The sequence below is a fragment of the Eurypyga helias genome, unplaced genomic scaffold (genome assembly GCF_000690775.1).
Source record: "Eurypyga helias isolate BGI_N326 unplaced genomic scaffold, ASM69077v1 scaffold2434, whole genome shotgun sequence".
Lineage (NCBI taxonomy): Eukaryota > Metazoa > Chordata > Aves > Eurypygiformes > Eurypygidae > Eurypyga > Eurypyga helias.
This window is the reverse complement of record NW_010247996.1, coordinates 22,232-41,467: the sequence shown is the minus strand read 5'-3', so window position 1 is coordinate 41,467 and position 19,236 is coordinate 22,232. Positions and strand designations below refer to the sequence as shown.

The 19,236-nt window shown below is 50.8% G+C and overlaps 1 protein-coding gene across 1 annotated transcript in view; it reads right to left on the bottom strand.

The window, feature by feature from the left end:
• Window positions 1–8,831: 8,831 nt before the first annotated feature.
• SH3BP4 (SH3-domain binding protein 4) overlaps window positions 8,832–19,236 on the bottom strand; it is a 12,147-nt gene continuing 1,742 nt past the window's right edge. The window contains exons 2-4 of the mRNA XM_010150882.1: window positions 15,674–18,036; window positions 9,303–9,491; window positions 8,832–9,056 (exon numbers count right to left, since the gene is read on the bottom strand). Of these exons, the coding sequence (XP_010149184.1) occupies window positions 8,832–9,056; window positions 9,303–9,491; window positions 15,674–18,036 (2,777 nt within the window). The remainder of the gene's footprint in view (window positions 9,057–9,302; window positions 9,492–15,673; window positions 18,037–19,236) is intronic.

Here is a 19,236-nt window from a genome sequence, read left to right as displayed (position 1 = left end):
CAGAGTTAAAAAAAAAATATCCCGACTGCAGCTGTTTGTTTCTTCTTCCCAACTCAAAACCTCATGTGCAGGGGGAGAAAAGGAGCTAAGAGACAGGGAGGAGGATGCAGAATGCCCATCCCGTGGCTTTCATTCCAGAAAGGTCTCCAACACAGCCAAAGCGAAACAGCAGCGGAACCAGGTACCCTCCTCCTCTCCTTCCCCCTTTGCTCTCCTTAGTCTCGACTAACTTGTCTGCTCCTTATTTTCCCTTGGTTCTCTGGAGAAATGCAGAGGAGAGAGGGGCCTCAGGGAACGTGTGAGGCCAGGACTGGACCACCGTGGCCTCGTGTCCGGTTTCAGCTGCGCCCGGCAGAGGACACTGCGATATCATTAACAGGAGGCAGCAAGGAAAAGGCCATCCTGCCCCGCCAAGCCAGCCCAGGTAGGTTGGTTTGAAGTCAACAGCGACTCCTTTATCCGCCTGTGCTCCAGGAGTACGAACCCTGCTGCGAGTGATGATTTTTCAGAGTGAATTAGGGGCCAAACGGTGTGGGAGAAGCAGCTTCGGTGCAGAGGAGGGAGCCGGAGCGGCCGCAGCATCACTGCAACACAGCCTTCTCAGCCCTTCCCAAGGGAAGAGTGACCCTGGGGTTGCCGTCCCCTCTTACTGCCCCCTAATTGGGTGCCATATAGAGCCACGCTGCCCCTTAAGCAGGGCAGAGAGTCTCCAGCCCCTGCTTCCCTTACTGGGAAAAGGTGAAACCGTCGGCCACGATGCGTTACTAAAGCAACTGAAATCAGGTCACTTCCCAAAAGGGGAAACTGAGGCAGGACCAGCCATCACTCCTCTCCCTGAGTTGTGCAGGCTCCACACCGCCCCAGGGCTCCAGGCACTGCAGCCTGAGCTTTTCCAGCAAAAACTTCCAAATCTCTGTTTGCAAACACCTGTCAAAGACAGCAGCCAAAAGCCCTTCACTGCCCTTGGAGAAAGGAGGCACCTCCCGCCTCCAGCAGCCTCTCAGCACCGCCGGGCGCTCACATAGCACCCTTCAGAACTGTGAAATGAGAGGGGAGCTGTCGCTTTCCATTCCCACCATGGGACTTTTTTAGCATTTATTTTATTTTTGCTTGGATTTTAACATCCAGCCTTGCAACAGTAAAGCTGGGGAGGGTGAAAGCAGTGCGAGACAGTGCTGCTCCTGGCTTTTCTTGTGACCCTCAGACCCTCCTAGCTGCAAAACATGGGCAAAAGCCTCTTCAGCTTCGGGATGGGGGTATCCTGGGGGACATGGCAGCCCCGGCTCTAGTGGGAAGATGCAGTCAGCATATCTCACTGCTTCCCACCACCCAGACCGCGGGAAATGACAGGAATTGCTGACATTTTTCTGTAACCACAGGGTTTCTGCAGCCTCATCACAGCCCTCCGATCCCTCAGTCCACTGCCATGCGAGCTCCGGGCAGCTCTCAGGCTCCTCCACCTCCCCAGCGTGGGGGTCCAAGAAGACCCCTGGCCTACACGGACACAGAGGGGGACTCACCTCCTTGCAAGACGCACTGAGAAGTTCAAGATGTTCGTTATTCAAGGGCAGAGCAAGAAAAAGCAGCAACCTGCAAACAAGCACTCCCTCCTCCTCCTCCCCTCAGCTGAGACTCCAGGGCCAGAGACCCACAGGTGGGTCCCAGCGCTCTTTCACCCTGTGTGCTCTCACTTGGATGCTTGGATTTTTAGATCATCTCTCTTTTGGGCAGCTTTGTAAAAAGTAAATACTGCTGCTGGCAACCATCCATGACTCCAGTTCAGGGGGTCTCACAGGAGCTCCCAAACCCTCTTTCAGCCTTGTTTCCCACTGTGGGAAAGCCCTGAAACATCCAGTTTCAGGCACAACAAGCAAGTGCGGTGTCATGCTGACATGGGTGGCACCACACAGCCCCCACGGGAAGCAAAGTTGCCCCACAACATGCCTCGGCCCCTGCATCATTCTCTGGAGCATCCCCAGCACTTTCAGCTGGAGCAGCCATGCAGCGCTCCGATTAATTATCACCTGCAGAGGTTGTTTTTCGGAGATATTTATAGGTGAGAGTGATGAAATCTGGGGAAAGCAATTGCCAAATTCAATCAGGCACAAGATGCAGGACAGCCTCTCACTCTCCAGGGAGGAATGTGCCCTGCGGAACCCTGAGAGGAAGCAAAGAGCCCCGGCTTTAGCATTTAAGCCCAGTGAGCCAGATTAAGCCCATGTGGCAGCTGGGCTCAGTCCGTAGCTTGGTCCATAACCCTGCTGCTGCCAGTGCCGCAGGCTACCGGGACTGAACCAGGCTTACAAAGGAAAGAGAAGATGAAATCTTCATCCAAACATCTCCTCACGCTCTGAGGATGCTGCTCTTTCTGGGAGAGGCAATGCTGTCTATGAGCTCATCTTTCCCAGAGTGAACTCCTGCCCTGCCTGCAGCAGGTGTCACGACTCACACTAACCATCACAAGAAAAGCTGCCGCCGCGCGGACCTGCTGTGACAGGTATTATCAAGTGCTCCCAGCCTCAATTCCCTTCCTATCAAGAACAGGTGAAAGGTTTCATATGCCGGATCTGATTGCTTAGGATGATAAGAGCAAGTCATCAGCACGGGCTGTTCAGGCATCAGCAAATCCCAAATCCCTCCCAGCCAGATATTGGCTGGCTTATCTAAGTGCATGACCTCTCTTCAAAAGCCAGCCTGAACAAATGGAGCAGATTTCTTCCCTGAAATGCTACCAGCCTAGATTATTTTAGTGGCTGGGATAGATCCAAGCAAGCTGCATCTGTTACCAAGCATCCCTCTCTGGCTCATCTTCTCTCCCAGCGAGGGACCTGCCTGCATCCCAGTGACTCGCTTTGTGCTGGAGGAGACTTTGCAAAGTGTCTGCTGGAAGCTTTAATTAACGTTCGGTGGGGGGTAATCAAAGCAGGGCAGGGACCCAAACTTCGTTATCTTCCCGAGGCTGCTGGAGAGACACTGGGGCTGTCCTTTGAGTTTTGCCCACAAATGGTTGGTCAGAACTCCTCAGAGGGGTGGGTCCAAGATGATTTCAGCTCACCATGAGGGATGCTTCGGGATGGATTCGGTGATGGGCAGGGGAAGGAAGGGGAAACCACAATGAGCCGTGCTCCTGATGTTGAGAGTCTTAAAACAGTGACAAAAACAACACATTCATCTCCCCAGCCAGGGGCTTCTTCCTTTTCATGTAGGACATCAGGGTCCTCCCATCCCAAATCAAGCCATCGGTCACCCCTTGCAGAACTGACCACCCGACAAGTGAAGCTTGGCCCTCTTTTGCCCAGGTTTCCCTGCACACAGCCTTTGGGAAAAATATGCCCTTACATTCTGCGTTCTCCACCCCCATTATAACGGAAGAGCCCAAATGTGTCATTTATTGCTTGGAAGTCCCTGAATTTCACTGATAGATGAAGCCTTCCGAGTTGTGAAGAGGTGAGCCCCAGGGGATGCTTCCTGTAAAGCCCCTTATCCAAAAAAAGGACTCCTGAAAGGAGGCGTGAGTACATCACAACACAGATGCATGATGGGAATTACATTTCCAGAGACGATGACAGTCTCCGTCACTCGAGTCCATGTTTTCTGTGGGACCTAGCCTGATTAAGTTGGCTCGGGTTATTGAGAAGTTTATAAAGGGCCCAGCAGGCAAGGAAACCCAAACCTGGAAGAGGATGTGCCTAGGATGCCAACAAAGCACAGCACCCAGAGTAGAGACCCATGGGATGCATCCTGATCCTCACAGAAGGTGTTTACTGCCACAAAGCAAACCATCCTGCCGCCACCCAGCATGGGGGATAATCAGAGGAGGGCAGATGCGGGGTCAGCCCTGGGAATGATGGTTTTCCAGTGGTGAAAGAACGCTGCCAACAAGAAGACGACCTGGGGCCGACCCTTTAACCAACTCCTCTCCTCTAAGCACTCATGGCCAGTTCCTCATATTGCATGACAGGTGTCCTGACAGCAGATAATCCACAATGAGCATTTAATTGAGAGCTGGGAAAGAAGCAAAGCAATTGATTTTCAGCAGGGATTTCTAGGGATGAAAACAGATGCCCAGAGACCTCCAGGGTCTTTAATCACAGACTCTAGTTTTCATTGCAAACTGTGCTGGGCTTCCAGACACCGAGAGCTAGCAAGGACAAAGCAAGAATTGTAGACACAGCAGCTTTTCTGATAACCCAGAGGTGACTTTTCTTTCTCCTCCCCATTCTAACATACCTTCTTCAGCCATTAAATGTCTACCTGAGCTGATACAAGATAATCATTCAATTTTGGTGGCTGAAGTAGAGAAGAAAAGGATGTGAATGCATTTCCAAGGTGACCTTCGCTGAAGCAGGTTGCTCCCTTGATTGGCCCCAGAAAAAAAAAAAAGGCACCAAATCCTTTTCTTGGAGTTGAAATATTAGAGGCAATCAGTCAGCAGTGAAGCAGCTCATGGGGAACTGCTCAAATCAAGATTCCTGGTGCCCTTCTTGCCCAGACCTTGCAGGAGCGAGGAGACATACGGCAGCACATCCATAGTGGGACATTGATCGTACCCATCCTGCCAGTGAACCTGCAGCGTCAGGGCAGGAGGGGACCGATAACCCCAGCAGAAACCAACCCTTTATGCAAATAATTCAGAAAACGCCCCAGCAGAACACTATTGGGACACTACCACGCGTGTGCTCCCTGTGCGCTTTCTCACCGGGTGTACCTGTGCTGGAGGATGGGATTTCGTGCCATGCTACGCTGTGAAGCTCCCAACACCACCCCAGCCACAGGTTACTGGCGCTGACCAATTTCACAGAGGAAAGGAAACAAGTAAGGATGGGCAGCTGAGTTAAGAAACCTTTTTACTAGGAGAAACTTGCTAGCAAATGGCAATGACAGAAGAGAAAAGCAGGTAGTGGGATACCCAGCCATCTGTGGGTTATAAGGCAGCAAGCCAAGGCATCACTATTGGACCAGCAGATCCATAACCTAATCTGGGATCGTTATGCCCCTGCTATTCTTCTCAAAGCATGCTATGTACAAAGAAGTGAGCAGCAAGTCGTTCTAGGAAAGCATCTGTCGGAAACAGAGGGCCGAGAAGCAGCAGTAAAATAGTGGCTCAACTGCACCACCCTCCTGATTACAACTTTGCCCCGAATTCCCAATTTTAAAGCCCAAATGCCAGCCACGACACAGCAGCTCTCCAAAAGCCACAGCCCTGCTCTCTCCAGGAAGCCTCAGCTGGGGTCACAGATTGACAGGAACCCCAGCAGCCTGGGTGATACCCGATTTGCAGCTCAAATCCCGTGACAGCCACAGGTCTGGGCACCAAACAGTGGGGACAATTTGGCAAGGGCTGAGCATGGCTGGGCTGCAGGAGCATGCTGGTGGTACATCCATCAACCCTGCTTTGGAGGCCAACAGCCTCCTGAAGGTAGGGCTGAAACATTTAGTGGGTTAGATGGCAAAAATACCTGCTTGGGAAACAGGGACTGCTGAGATCAGGACAACGAGGGAGGATGGAGCCAGCAGCTGGCTCCTGGTGAACCATCCCTAGAAGAGTCTGGGGAGAACTTGTTTGCTCATTCCCTTTGGCAATGCAAAGGGATGTTTTCTACCTTCCTTAGCTCATGAGATCCATGGTTTTGCACTGGAAATCAAGTCACATGGTGCCAAGAAGGAGATTTCCAGTCTTCTTCCATGAGCCTAGTATCAGCAGGGACTGGTACCCAGCTCTGGGCACTCATTAGATGCCAGCATGCATCCTCCTGCAAGCTCATCCTCCTTGGAAGGAGGGCTGAGACATTCCAGAGAGGACACAGTAAGACTCACCCAGGCACAGACAGAGCAGTAGGTGCCAGGCAAGGTCCAAGCACATCCCCGTGTGCAACACACCCTCCTTGCCATCCGAGACGTGGCGGTCCTGGCTCCACAGCCCGGACATGGCTCCCTGGGCCAGACCACAAGATGTGTTTACCAGGGATGAAACCAAACCATCGTGTCTCTTCTCACCTTGGCAAACTGAAGCCACAACCAAATACTGTAATATTTCACTTTCATGGCTTGAAATCTGAGCTCCATTCACACCAGGAGCACCACAACTGCCTTGACTTAATACAAGGATATTTTCTCCATCCGAAAAACAACAAGAAAAACATCTTTGTGCCCAAACAACTCCCGCAACCAAACCTTTTCCCGCTTCACCATGTTTCTTACCTAATGCTTGAGCATAAGCAGCAGCTTGGGAGGCCAGATTGTTTCCAGTGACTTTCCCCAGAAAGGACAGGATGGAAAGGCACAGGGAAGGAGGATCAGACCAGGAACACTTCCGGCTCTAGGCGTGGAAACGCATGCGAGAAGTGCGCTGTTCACATGGTGGAACACCCGCTAAATTAATCCCACGCATCCAAGCTGCTTTGAGATGAAGAAACAGCACATGACATCTACACATGAGCACTGGAATAGTAACAGCTTTAATCAGAATAGGGTTTTTCTTTTTTTCCAAAAATTATTTTCTTTAAAAAAAAGGAACATTAAACGGTAAGTACAACAACCGGTTACTGCACGAAGGGTGGTAACGCAAAGCCCAGATGGAGCTCTCAGAGAAGGGCTTGACATGTAGCGGGCAGAAGGCATCCGAAGGACACACACCCAGTCCTGGCACGTGAGGAGGGACTGGATTTCAGACAGAGTACAGGGGCAAATTAATGCAGCGGTCACCCCAAGGGCCCTGAAACACGCTGGCTGTGCTCCCACGGTCTCCGGGAGGTGCACATGCCATCAGTGAGCTGCGCACGGCCTGTGTTAGGCTGCTGCTGAAATGTTACGCTGGGTGTATGGAGTACCTGAGGTAGTTAGAAAAACCAAGGGGGGTGGGGGAAGGAAATGCTGAAATTATTCAGGGACACCCCTGAAACAGCAGGCTCAAACTCCTGCCCTCACCTGCTGCTGATACCACGGGGGTCCCCGGTGCAGCTGTTCTGCAGAGCCCCGTGCTAGACCCACCCCCTCCCTACATCATGCGCCACTTGGGAGATGGGCAAAAGCCAAAATTGGGGTAAAAGCCCAGGAGAAAGCTGCCCCTCTGCCCGATCGCAGGCTCTCGCGGGAGGTGTTCCTTACTGCGACGGCCATTTTTGCTCACGCATGGAAAAACATGCTCCGCGGGTGCCTTAGGGAAAGGACAGTGGGCTCGGCTGCTGACAGACCCTCTCTGTGCTACGTTAAGTTGCATAGGAAAGTCCATAAAGCCCCTGAGGAGAAATTTAAGGTGCTATTTACTTCTTGTGGGGTCCAGCAAGAGTGAGCATTTCAGGGGACGGGCTTTTGAGAAGAGGAACAAAGGAGACCATTCCCTTGGAGGCCACAGTGCCGGCACAATCTGCTGGATGCCTTGCCCATTCTTTCTTTGTTTGGGTTTTTTTTCCTTGGATTAACCTGAAAGAAAATCCTGTAACAACAAACCTTCCTGCAGTAGCAGCATTTCACTATAAAGAGACTTTGCACTTAGAAAAATTTTTCTGTGCAAAAATATTTCCCTCCCCTGTGAAGTATCTGAAAGCTGCGGAGCAGAAGGAGGAGGGGAGGTCATTCAAAAGACTCGGCTACAAAACAAACGGGGGAAAAACACGGGCACTTGGTGCTGCAGATATTCAGCTCCATGGCACCCGGTTTACAGCAAAAGACTATTTGCAAGTTAAACTGGACTTGAGGAGCCTTGAAGAGCCCCACTCAAAGCTCTCTGAAATCAACGGCAGTGAGCGTAGCTCACCTGGAGCACCTCCAGCGAGCTTGGATTTCAGATTAGGAGAAACATTTTCTCTTTGCCTTTTTTTTCTTTTGTGTGTGTGTAAAAGGATATATGAATGGCAAAAATCCCCTTCCCTCTTCTGGCCTCTTCCTCACAGCAGGAGCATCTGGAGAGGAGCAGCCCAAGCAGTTTGCTGCCACAGCAGGGTGAGAGCCACTCTCACCAGCCTCCCATTCCATCTCTCAAGGCGGTCTCTGCTGAGCCTCAAGCCTCCAGCTTCTTCCAGAGACATCCTGCAGCACCCGGGCAGGATGAAGCGTGAGGGACAGCAGCCGCTTCTCCTGGTTAAAAACGGTACCCGTGCAGCTGAAAACAGGCAGCGAGCATCTCCCTGTTCACAAATGAGAAAATGCACGTTTGCAGAGACATGGAAATAAAATTAAAATCAACCAAACAGGTCAGAGGGCCAAAAAAAACCAAACACATCCAAAACCAGCTCCTTTTTGGTGTAAGACACTTGCTGGGCTGAGGACACCCCAAGCTCGTACAGTGCTTTACAGTCACACCTGGGAATTTGCCAAAGCCTGGCTATGGTGGTGGGGGAGGGCACCCACTGTGCTTCTTCTTAAAATACGTGCTTACATGACTCACGTTTGTCTCAAAAACAATAATTTAAAAGCGGTTTCTACAACGTAAAAAACAACCATGGCTTCCCCGCAAAGTGGTTACAACCTTTACTGCTTGTTTACAAAAATTAGACTTTTATTTGTAAATGCCTATAAAATGCGATCTCTTCTGTGATCCCTTCCCCACCCCCCCGCCCCTTTTAAAGTTTTTTTTAGTAAGAAATAGTCTAACTGGTACGAATGCCGTATGAAAAGCCATCCCCCTCTGGAAGCCTTCCCATTGAGGGGAGATGTCTCCTGCTGATTTCCAGTCCCGGTGGAGAACTTGCAAACTTTGGCCTCTTCAAACCTGGGGAGAGCAACCTCCACTTCTTTTTAAAGTCAGCTGCTTAAAAAAAAAAAAGGGAGAAAAAAGCACAGGGGGAAAAAACCCAGCAAACGAGATGCGGACGAAAACGTCGCCGCAGGAGCTAGATGGCAAAATCCTCGTGGTCCTGCGGGCTGAAGGCAGCTGCCCGCAGCATGTCCAAGGAGTTGACGAGGATCAGGGTGCCGGTGAGATGCTTCCAGCGTTTGGTGATGGGATTCTTCATCTTGTCCAGCCCGGTGTGCAGCTCCTGGATCACGTCGCGATAGCTGTCGCCCATCTGGCTGCTCCAGGTGAGAAGGAAGTCGTACGCTGGCTTCCACATGGCCTGCGGCGATGGGGCAGAGGGGAGAGGAGATCAGAGCTGAGCCAGGCTGCATGGCCGGCAAACAAGCGACGCCATCCCCAACACACCCCCCTCCCACAACGAGCGCGTTCCTGGGGAAAAACACCCCCATGTTTCCCCAGTACACCCAAACCCCTTTGATTCCCCAAAGGTGCTCCAGAAGAACATGCTCTGGGGGTATCTGCAACCCCAGGGGACACATGGAGACCGAGACCCATCCGCTCTCACCTCGCTGTCCACCGCCCCAGTCTTGTCCCGGTGCGGGGCCTCGTAAGCATCCATCTGCTGCTTGGAGACCTTGGCGAGCTTCTCGGCGAGCTCCCTCCAGCGCTGGGCGACCTCCACAGCAGTGGTCAGCAGCACAAAGTCCTGGATGAGCCGGACGACTAACCCCTGGCAGTCCATTTTCAGCAAGGCCTGAAGGATGGTGGTGAAAACCAAACAAGAGAGTCAAGGGAGGTTGTAGGTGGCAGATAACCAGGGGACTGTACAGGGAAGTCCCTCGAGAAGCCACCCCCAAAATCCTTCCACCCCCTTTCTAGCAACAGCCGGTGAAATTAGGCCACCGGGCTCAAGGGAAGAGTAATCCCATTAACGGAATGAAGTGCCCTACTCCTGTTAAACGAGGCTTGCAGCCTGGGCTGGCCAACACAACCTTGTTTTCCAGGCGACCCCTCAAGATGTTCAGGCACCACCATAAGCAGTTTAAAGCATCCCAGGGGCTGAGGAGAACAGATGCCTTTAATCCAGGGCGGTCCGTGCAGCTTGCCTCCCTGAGCACGGAGGAGCACCATCCATCAGCATGGACAGGTCTGTACAGGCTAGCCAAACCATTTTGGGGTGAAACCTGGACATCAGCCTCAGGAGGAGATGGGCTGGGGTGAAACCCAGGCAAAAGGCCAATTGGCTGCAGGACAGGACCATTGCTCATCTTAGGATGTTGCTGCTCCTCTCACCACGCCGCTGCCTCCCCGTGCCAGTTCAGAAACCACCTCCCCCCTCTATCACTTATTGACCTGAAAGCTGAGATTTTCTGCAAATGGTTATGAAAAGGTGCGGAACAGGAACTGCAGCAGTCACAGCTTTCAAGCTATCAGTAACTTAGCCAGCAGAAGGAAGGACAGAGCAGGGTTTGCTCCTATCTTTAGGTACCAAATGACATTAACATCTGCTCAAAGCAGAGAACAAGTTGCAACAGGGGAAAACCCACGATAAGGAAGGGTTTAAGTGGCAATTATCAGAGGACAGGATCTGACTGACAGCATCAACATCCTGCTCACCAGGGCTCCTCATTGTCTTCCAGGGCTCATGGACCACAGCAGCCTCAGCAGCCACCCCTGCTTGTGGACACATCCCACCTCAAACCTCAAGTGGCTACAGAAAGGTGCTTTATATTACAAAACAGGCATCCCCTTTTTCAACACAGAAACCAAGCAAACACACCCCAGACTACGCCCTGGACGATACTTTGCTGCATACCCTTGTTTTCCTACAGCCAGCTCCAGAGTCATGGCTCCAGAGCACTCAGGATGGTGGCTCCAGGATGGGTGAGCAATAAAGGGTCAGTGTTTCAACAGTGGGTCCCCACTTCAACAAAGGCAAACCACAGCTCAGGGATGCAGGGGACAGCCCGAGCGATGCTGAACACCAGCAAGCACCCAAGGGCCCACGCCAGCACATGTGTCCCCATTGGGACCATCACCCACACCTTCACAACAGCACAGGGCTGGTTGTTACCAAAACCGTGGATGTGGTGGTCCCCACAGGGTCAGAATCTGCCTGCTTGCTGCTGCCATGGGTCCTGACATCTTCTGGCAGAGGGGGATCTGGGCAAACCCCAGCTGGTTTGGCTCTGGGGCAGAAGAAGGGTTAAATCCTGGCACAGGCGGTTTCACAGGCACAGTTGGGGGAAGATGGGAACATCTGAAACCACTCCAGCAATTTGCAAAGCAAATGCATGTTGATTTTTCCCTTATCTGTTTCCAGCTTAAAGCTGGGCTCAATCTAATTACAGCAGCAGACTGGCTTTTGTTTGCTCCTCCAAAATGCTTACACTGGTTTCCTGTACTAGTGAGAAAAGTAATAAACCCTCTTGTCAAGCCAGCAAGGAAGATACATTTAAAAGAGTATTTTTTAAAGGGCATTAAGCAGCATTTAGATCTCACACCTGTGCCATAACCCCCTCTGCATCCAGCTCTCGTTACCTTACCACCCAGCTCCGGGATTCCTCACCCTCTCCCTCTGCAGGCAGAGGGGTCAGATGGTCCTAAGGAAGGACAGATTTAGCATCCTCAAACCTGCTTTTCCAGGCAGCTGGATGCCCTGCGCGCAAACCCCAAAACTGCCTGTTATTTAGCAAAGCAGGCTAAATGAGCCCCTCTCACCTCGTGCTGGAGGCTGAGCAGGTCCAAAGCAGCAGAGGAAGCTGCTGGGAGCAAACTGCACTGCAGGGGTTACGGAAGACAGAGCTGCAGGACTCCTCCTGCTGCTGATCCAAGTAAAGGAATCAAGTAAAGCAGCTGGGAGGCCACAGAACCCAGAACCACACAATTGCTTGAAGCAACAGCTTTGGAAGAGACTGACTGCTCCCCACAGCACAGCACGTTAACTCTGAAGCCTACTAACACTTACAGAGCCACCTTCTTCCTGGTGATTTGAGCTGGGGAGGCTCAACACACAAATTACAGGCTGGGGAAAACATGGGAGAGTGGAAAGAGTTGATGGGAGATGGGGACAGCACCAAAGCCAGGGGGGGATGGGGTGCAAGGACACATGACCACTAAGGTTGGAGCCAAAGGGGGAATATTAGTGGCAACAGTGACATTTTTTTTTTGCCTGGGCACAACTTTCTCCCTCTGTCACAGAAATACATGAAATGCAGGCAGACACAGGGCTCTCCTAGAAGCCCTGACTGCCTGGGCTGGGATTAGCAGTGCTCACAACAGACTTAATCCTCCAGCAGGCGCTTTTGGGATTACACTGCAGTTTCTTTCCATCCTCCTCCCTCTGGACAAGCCTCCCTTGATAGCTGGGTACACCCACCGTGTCTCCATCCCTCTATGCCCAGCCATGCTCCCTGCTGAGGTGTGACCCAGGCTGTGCTTTGCCAGTGCCCTCCAAAGCATTTAGGAACCTCATATCGGCTCCCAGCTGGCTCCACCACATAAGTGGGCAAAGGAAGTGGTTTGATATTCAAATCCCAGTTCAAAGCAGGGCAAGAAGCACCTCTACTTAAAAGGCACCCAAGGGAGGCTGAATTTGCATCCTGACTTTGAAACCCATCCATCTCCCATCCTCTAATGGTGGATCCTCTAATGATGGAAACCAGCATCTGGAAGAAAGCAGGTCAAGCTAGTAGGAAGAGGCAACCCCAAGCCTGCCTGCACATGTCCACCCCTGCCCTGCCCTTCACTCCTGACGCCGCGAGCCTCCAGCCCTGCCCACTCTCCCACGCACAAATATCCAGCCCCTGCGGTCCAGCCCTGACCCCCAAGCACCCCAGTGGAAACATCTGATCTGGGGGTGGTTCTTATTTCTTCCTCATCTTCAGCCAAACTAAAGAAATAAAAAAATTTTTTTTAACCTCAGGAGCAGAAAAGCATCAGCAAAATCACAATGTGCCCACCAAGCACAGTGCAAGACCCACAAGGAAGCTGTTAGCTCCTGCCTGGGACCTCAAACACGGGGAGAAAGGCCCTGTGTCCCCAAGGGGCTGGTGAGACCTGCGGGCTGGAAGGATGCTCGTGCACAGGCTCCCGTCTCCATTGTCCTCTTCAGGATGGTTCCTTAGGGGAGCAATGTCCAGGACTGATACACGGGGTGGAAATTTATTCCCATAAAGACAGAAGAAGGGCAGGAGTCAGGCTTTCCCCCGGACCCAAATTCAGCACAGGGAATACCCATCAGCCAGCAGATTGCTTTGGGATGGAGGAAGCAAGAGGGGCCCAATGTGAGGAACCTTGGGCTGGCATGCTCCGGATGGGTCAGCAGAAGGTCCAAGCAATGGATGCCCTGCTCTGCAGGAACGTTAAGGACTGCTTGAGTCCACCAGCAACTCCTTGGGGTCTGCACACCCCAGGGACAAGCTGTATCATTTGGTAGAAGAAAGGCAGCACAAATAAATGCTAGAGAACAATGGTGTGAGGGGAGGAAAGGGCAGAAACTAACATCACCTTCTGCATGATCTTTAGAAGTGTCCTGGAAAAGAGAAGAAAGTGGTCCCAGTTTCCACAGCTTTCTGGGAAAGCCACTGGGCACATCAGCAGAAGACTCATGTTTTTCCCCAACAGCAATGTCTATTGGAAAGGATGATAAACGAGGCGCTCTAAAAACACCACATCTAAAATCCAGAGAAAGGGAGAAATGCTGTGCCTCACAACAGATCTAACCCCAGCTCCCAAGGACCAGGTCCTCTTGCACCTGTGCCCAGGCTTTTGCAGCAAAACCTGCTTTCAACAGGCAGAGGAGGGAGGGGAAAAGTGGGTTTCGCCTTCTGATGAGACTAACTTCTGAGCAACATTCCCCCTGTTGCCCTCACACACCACTGCTAGTGCTAGATTAGGAAAAATAATAATTAAACACAGATTACTCATTAACCAGTCAGCACAGCTGGGCTTTTCCATGCTTGGCTGCTGGTGCATGGCTCTGCCACTGCAATTTTGTGTACTCAGTGCTGAAGTCAGATAAGCCTGCTTGCTACTTCTCCCTTCACAGTCCCTTTGAGATGAGACAACCAGCTTCAAGATGAAACGGCCAGATCAGAGCTTAATTCAACTGGTTCTTCTTGCCAGCAGATACCAGCAAGTGAGTCCATTTGAGAGTCCAACAAAATCAGATTTGAACACAATAAAAATACATTACTGCTCCATTGTCATCCCCCAAAACATCCATTTTTCTATTTTTTTTTTTTTAAACAGGCTCAATCTAATTACTCTGTAACCTAAGGCAGATTTGACAGCAGCAAGGCATTTAGAAGCAGCATCATCTTCCACCAGGAAGGGAGCTCATCCTTTATCCACTCACAAAGAATACGAAACAGAGCCAATGATCAGGATTAGCCTCCATGCAAACAAGGAAAATAAAACCTGCTCTGGGACTCTGCACTCCATGCATCCCTTGAGGAGCAGGATGTTTTCTTGCAGCTTACAGCCCTACCCTAGAGTTAGCTACTCCCTGAGTTGCCAAAAGAGCCTTATCTTTCCCTTTGTCTCCCCCACCAAGATCTGGCATGGATTTTCTACAACCTACAGACTGTCTAGGACACCCAGAGACAAAGGGAATAGATAAAAGAAATGCTTACAGGTTTGCAAAGTGGTAAGGCAAACAGAACAGATTTCATCCCATTGTTCCCCGAGGCTAATGATTAAAAGTGCAAGCCCTCCCTTGAGGACACCACAGGGCCATGACACCAGTCTTGGCTACCGAGGTGGGTGTTCTCCCTTCCCCGACTGCCCCAGGAAGAAGAGAGAATGGCATGATGGCCAGAAGAACCCCTCAACAGAAGCAAAGTTGGTGGCATGACCTGGCACCTGAAAGTCAAAGCTAAAGCATTGCCCTTCGGGCCACAAAGTGGTACCCCAAGCACTGGGAGCTTGCTGGACAATATTTCCATGAGTAACAAAACGCTCTGTACTCTTAACACCTTACTCCTCCTACTCGATCCTCAAATTTCCCCTCTTCTTACTGAGGGGAGTTTGGGAAATGAAATAACTTCATTTGGCTCCTGTCCTCTTTACCCAGGCTGCCCACTAATAATTCCATTTTGCATCCTGCTGCCTGGGCCCATCATTGCCAAGCAAAGCTGTCAGTATTCTGTAATTCAATTGGCATTTTAAACCACATGATTGGCTTTAACTCAGTTATCGTGCTTCTGCCGGAGAGACTGTTAAGAGGCGAGGAGCTGCAAATCTCTTCCAGACATTTAGTCCTGTATTTCCTTTGGCTCACTTCCCAAGAAACACTAGAAATTATCATGAAGAAGTTTTGTTGTAGGAGACTTCCTAACAGCATCCTAGAAACACTTGAACACTTCCCCAAATGCCTTTTAGGACAAAAGAAAGCAATTTGCAAACATGAACTACAGCATAGGATATATTTACTCACTCCATATAGGAAAAGCTTGCACGTTTCTTGTCCTTTTTCCAGTTTTCCATCAGTACTGTCTTCAACGATGCATGCTTTGATACTGGGGTTGAGGATACCAGCAGCTCTCAGGTTACTCCTCGAAGCATGCATCATCAAAGGCTGAAACGTAGACACCCAGCAGCAGGGACCAGCTGAGTGGTATGAAAACACTGGACCAAAACCACCTTGATCTTGAGGGGTTTCAGATTAGCTCCCTTGCAAAGCAAGCCTCTTGGCTGCCCTCACACAACGGGTACCTATGACGTTTCACCCAGCACATCCTTCATTTACAGCCACGGTCGCATTAGAACAGGAACCCGCCAACACATGCAACGGCAGCGCTGAGCCGCCTGCAGAAGACCTCGAAGATGGACTTTATTTTCTACAGACTACATTAGGACACTGCCACGTCCCATTCACCCTAATCACTCTGCATGGTATGGAATTAAGACACCCTCGTCAGACCTCAGACTCACCGCCATCAGCTCCTTCTGGAAAGATTTCCTCTCCTTGTTCTCAGTGTTGTTGCAGTCTTCCTTCAGCTTCTCCAAGACGGAGGCCACCCGCTCTGGCTCACTGTCCAACTCCGCTCGGCAGAAAAACGTGAGTGGCAAGTTTAAGTACCCCAGCGCATCAGCAAAGGACCGCCAGCTGCTGAGGTTCTCCATGAGCAGAGTCCTCACAGAAGCATAGATGTAGGTCAGGAACTTGCAGGGCCTCAGGATCTGCTCGAGCAACAGGTTGGTGGTAAGATCTGGCCCAGAAAAGTAGCTGGGTTTGACCTTCCCAACCACCAGCACGTTTTTGGTGTGCACAAGGCCTATTTTTCCCTGGTAATAACCAATATACCACTCCTTGGTCCACAGCTGCCCTTTTAACCTGATCTTCTCCTCACTGAGGAGGGCTATGACATCTCCTTTCTTGTACTCCAGCAAATAATGGTTCTTGCTTTGCCTCACCACCGTCTTCAGCAGCTTGCCGTACTTCAAACTCAACACTGGCCGGTCCTGGAAAACTGGATACTTGGCAGTGGCAGCCAGAGGTGAAAGGATGATCTTTCCAACTTCATTCTTCTTGAGGAACCTCCTCTGTCCCGTCGGTTTGACAGCGCTTTTTGGAGGTGGCTGTGGTGTCTGGACGCAAAACTGGGTCAAAATGGCATCCTTATCATCCTTGACCTGTATCCTTAGCGTGAAGTCTGAGAGCTCGTTGGGGTCGTGGGATGCAATGGGGAAGATAAGGCGGCTGACCTTGCCCAGCTTCATCTGGAAGCCCCGCACAATTTTGGCTTGCTCGCTAGCCTTCACCTCGTAGTTGGTCATGTTGGAGAACATGCAGAGCTTGAGGTCTTGAGGCCGGGACAGAGCAAACTGATGCTTACCCCAGAGCTGCAGGGCGACAGGAGCTGGGCTGTGGGACTGTCTCGTGACCTCATTCACCAGGAGAGTCTTGGGCGCGCATTCGTGCCCAAACATGGCCACGACAGTTTTAAAGGAAGGGTGAATGTGTTTTGGGCCATAGACACCGACCGTGATCTTCTTGCTGATGTAATCCCAAACGGTGTAAGGGTAGAGGATATTCTGCCCCTGGGCTACAGCTGCAATGTACATGCAGGGCTCCAGGTTCTCCAGCTGCACCTGGATCGTGTCCCCGTACGAATAGCTCAGCTGCATCGGCGTGTATGGACCCTCTTTCACGTCGCTCCGCAGGCACTGCAGTCCCACTAAACTCTTGCTCATGATGTCATTCTTGACCTCTGCTGACACCTTCATCTCCAGAATGATGAAGGTTTTCACCTCCATATTACTGAGTTTGATCTGCAGGACCGGGCTGATGGTGCTGCACTTGTCACTGTTCAGCTCCAGTGGTGGATCCAGCATGGCTTTCATGGAGATCTGCTGAGTTTCCCCAGGGCAAACGTGGCCCTCTGGCACATGGATGCTGATGTTGGTGTCTGGAAGCTGAACAGCTCCCCCAGAGCTATCCAGCTTGCAGACAATGTTGGTCTCCACCGGTTGCGTCTGACCCCAGCCAGGATTTTGACCAAGCAAATCCAAGTCATGGCAAGACCGAGCCAGCTTCCTGTGGTTCAGCCACGCTGTCCTAAAGTCCTCCCGGCTCTGGAACTCCTCAGGGGTGGGAGACTTCAAACCACTGAAAAAACCCGATGATGCCGGAGCATCTGACTTGGCTTGGAGAACGGACAGTTCAGACAAACTGTAGGAGCGTTTACTTCTAAAAAAGGGATTGTCCCTTTTCACAGGCTGTTCCAGATCCAGTCTGTTTGTGGATGGAAACTCATCAAAAATGTTACCCAGGCTGCTATTAGCTGCCAAACTGGAAACAGCTGAAGTAGGAGCCCCCGTGTCGAAGAGCAGCAAGTCAACGGTGACATTGGAGTTGGACTCTTTGTCTGAGCTGGGCACTGTTTGCAAATTCCCATTCAAAAATGGGTTTGTCTGGACTCCGTTCAAGAACGGGTTGTTACTGTAGGTTTTTTCAGAGTTTCTTTTCATGTCAGTCCATTCTCCAAGCAGGTCTAACTCCTTGACCCCCTCGTCAGGGCTCTCCAGTAGATTGTCTATCATCCCACTGTCCGTTAAGGAAGAGTTGCGGTAATTTACAGGCTGGACGTAGGAGGAAGGGATGTAACCCATTTCTGTGGTGTTGTGAGCGTACCACCACTCACCTCCCGACGTGTCTAAGACATAAAGGTGGTCCCCTTTGGAGAACTTCAAAGTGGTGAAATTAGTTGGACAGTAGTCTTTGATTGCTATTACTTCCTTCGCATTTCCAAAGGACGTGGGATTGTCAACCAGCAAGGCACTAGGAGAAGGCACTGCAAAGCCAAGAAGAAAAACAGCACTGTAAGCAATCCACAAGAGAATCAGAAATTACCTGCAACTATTTATTTCAGGTCAGCAATCCATGCTACTTTAAGTATGGTAGTTTTACCACCTCTCAAACCTGCAGGTATTTCCACCCTTGATTCCCCCCACAAATTTTTAAACAAAACTTCTCCCTCCACAACTTCCGATACATCCACATTCTTCTTCTCCAAAGGGTTCACAACCTAAGGAGATGGGCATCGACACAGCTAGGAAAGCAGTGGGAGCCGAAACAGAAGGAGCAACTCATTATCCTCCTGATGAAATCAACTGCAACAGCAACATGCCTCCCCCTGATGTATGGCCCATACAGCTGCTCCTGTATGAGATGCCAGCATCCCACAGCCTCCCTAAACTCCCTGATGAACAATGCACAACAAGATGTGTTGCGAGGGAGTTGCATCTTATCAGATCTCCTTTTTACCTGGTGTGTTGGGATCTAAGCTCATGCCAGAGTCACAGACTCCCCCTTAAATGTTCACATTTAAAATAACAAAAGTTAATTAGGGATTAGTGATTGCTCCACAGGAAGAGGTTACACAGCCATTACCCTACTAATTTGCTAAGTGGTATCTCTGGCCACCAGCTCTTTACCACTGCACCCTTCATGCACAGAGTTATCTGTGCTGCTGCTGGTGAATGCCTCCTCTGCAAAGACATCTACAACTCACCGAAAGGAGGGTGCAGAGTGGTGGGGGTTGTTCTTTTTTCCCCAGTGACAAGGGGTAACACAAGAGGAAAGAGCCTCAAGTTGTGGTGGGGAGGTTTAAATTGGATTTTAGGGAAAACTTCTTACTGGAAATGTCTGTCAGGCATTGGAAGGGGCTGCCCAGGGAGGTGGTGGAGTCACCATCCCTGGTGGGATTTACGAGACATTTGGAAGAGGTGCTCAGGGACACGGTTTAGTGGTGGGCTTGGCAGTGCTGGGTTAACAGTTGGACTTGATGATCTAACGGTCTTTTCCAACCTAAATGATTCCACGGTTCTATGACATTACATGATAACCCAAGGTAACATAAACCCAAGTAACTTCTAGCACAGGCTAGAAAAGCTCTCACTCTGCCAGCACCTCTCTCATGCATGTGTAAAACATCTTAAGTTTCTGTGCAAGAAATAACCAAGGCCAAATCACACTCCTACTTTTTCACATC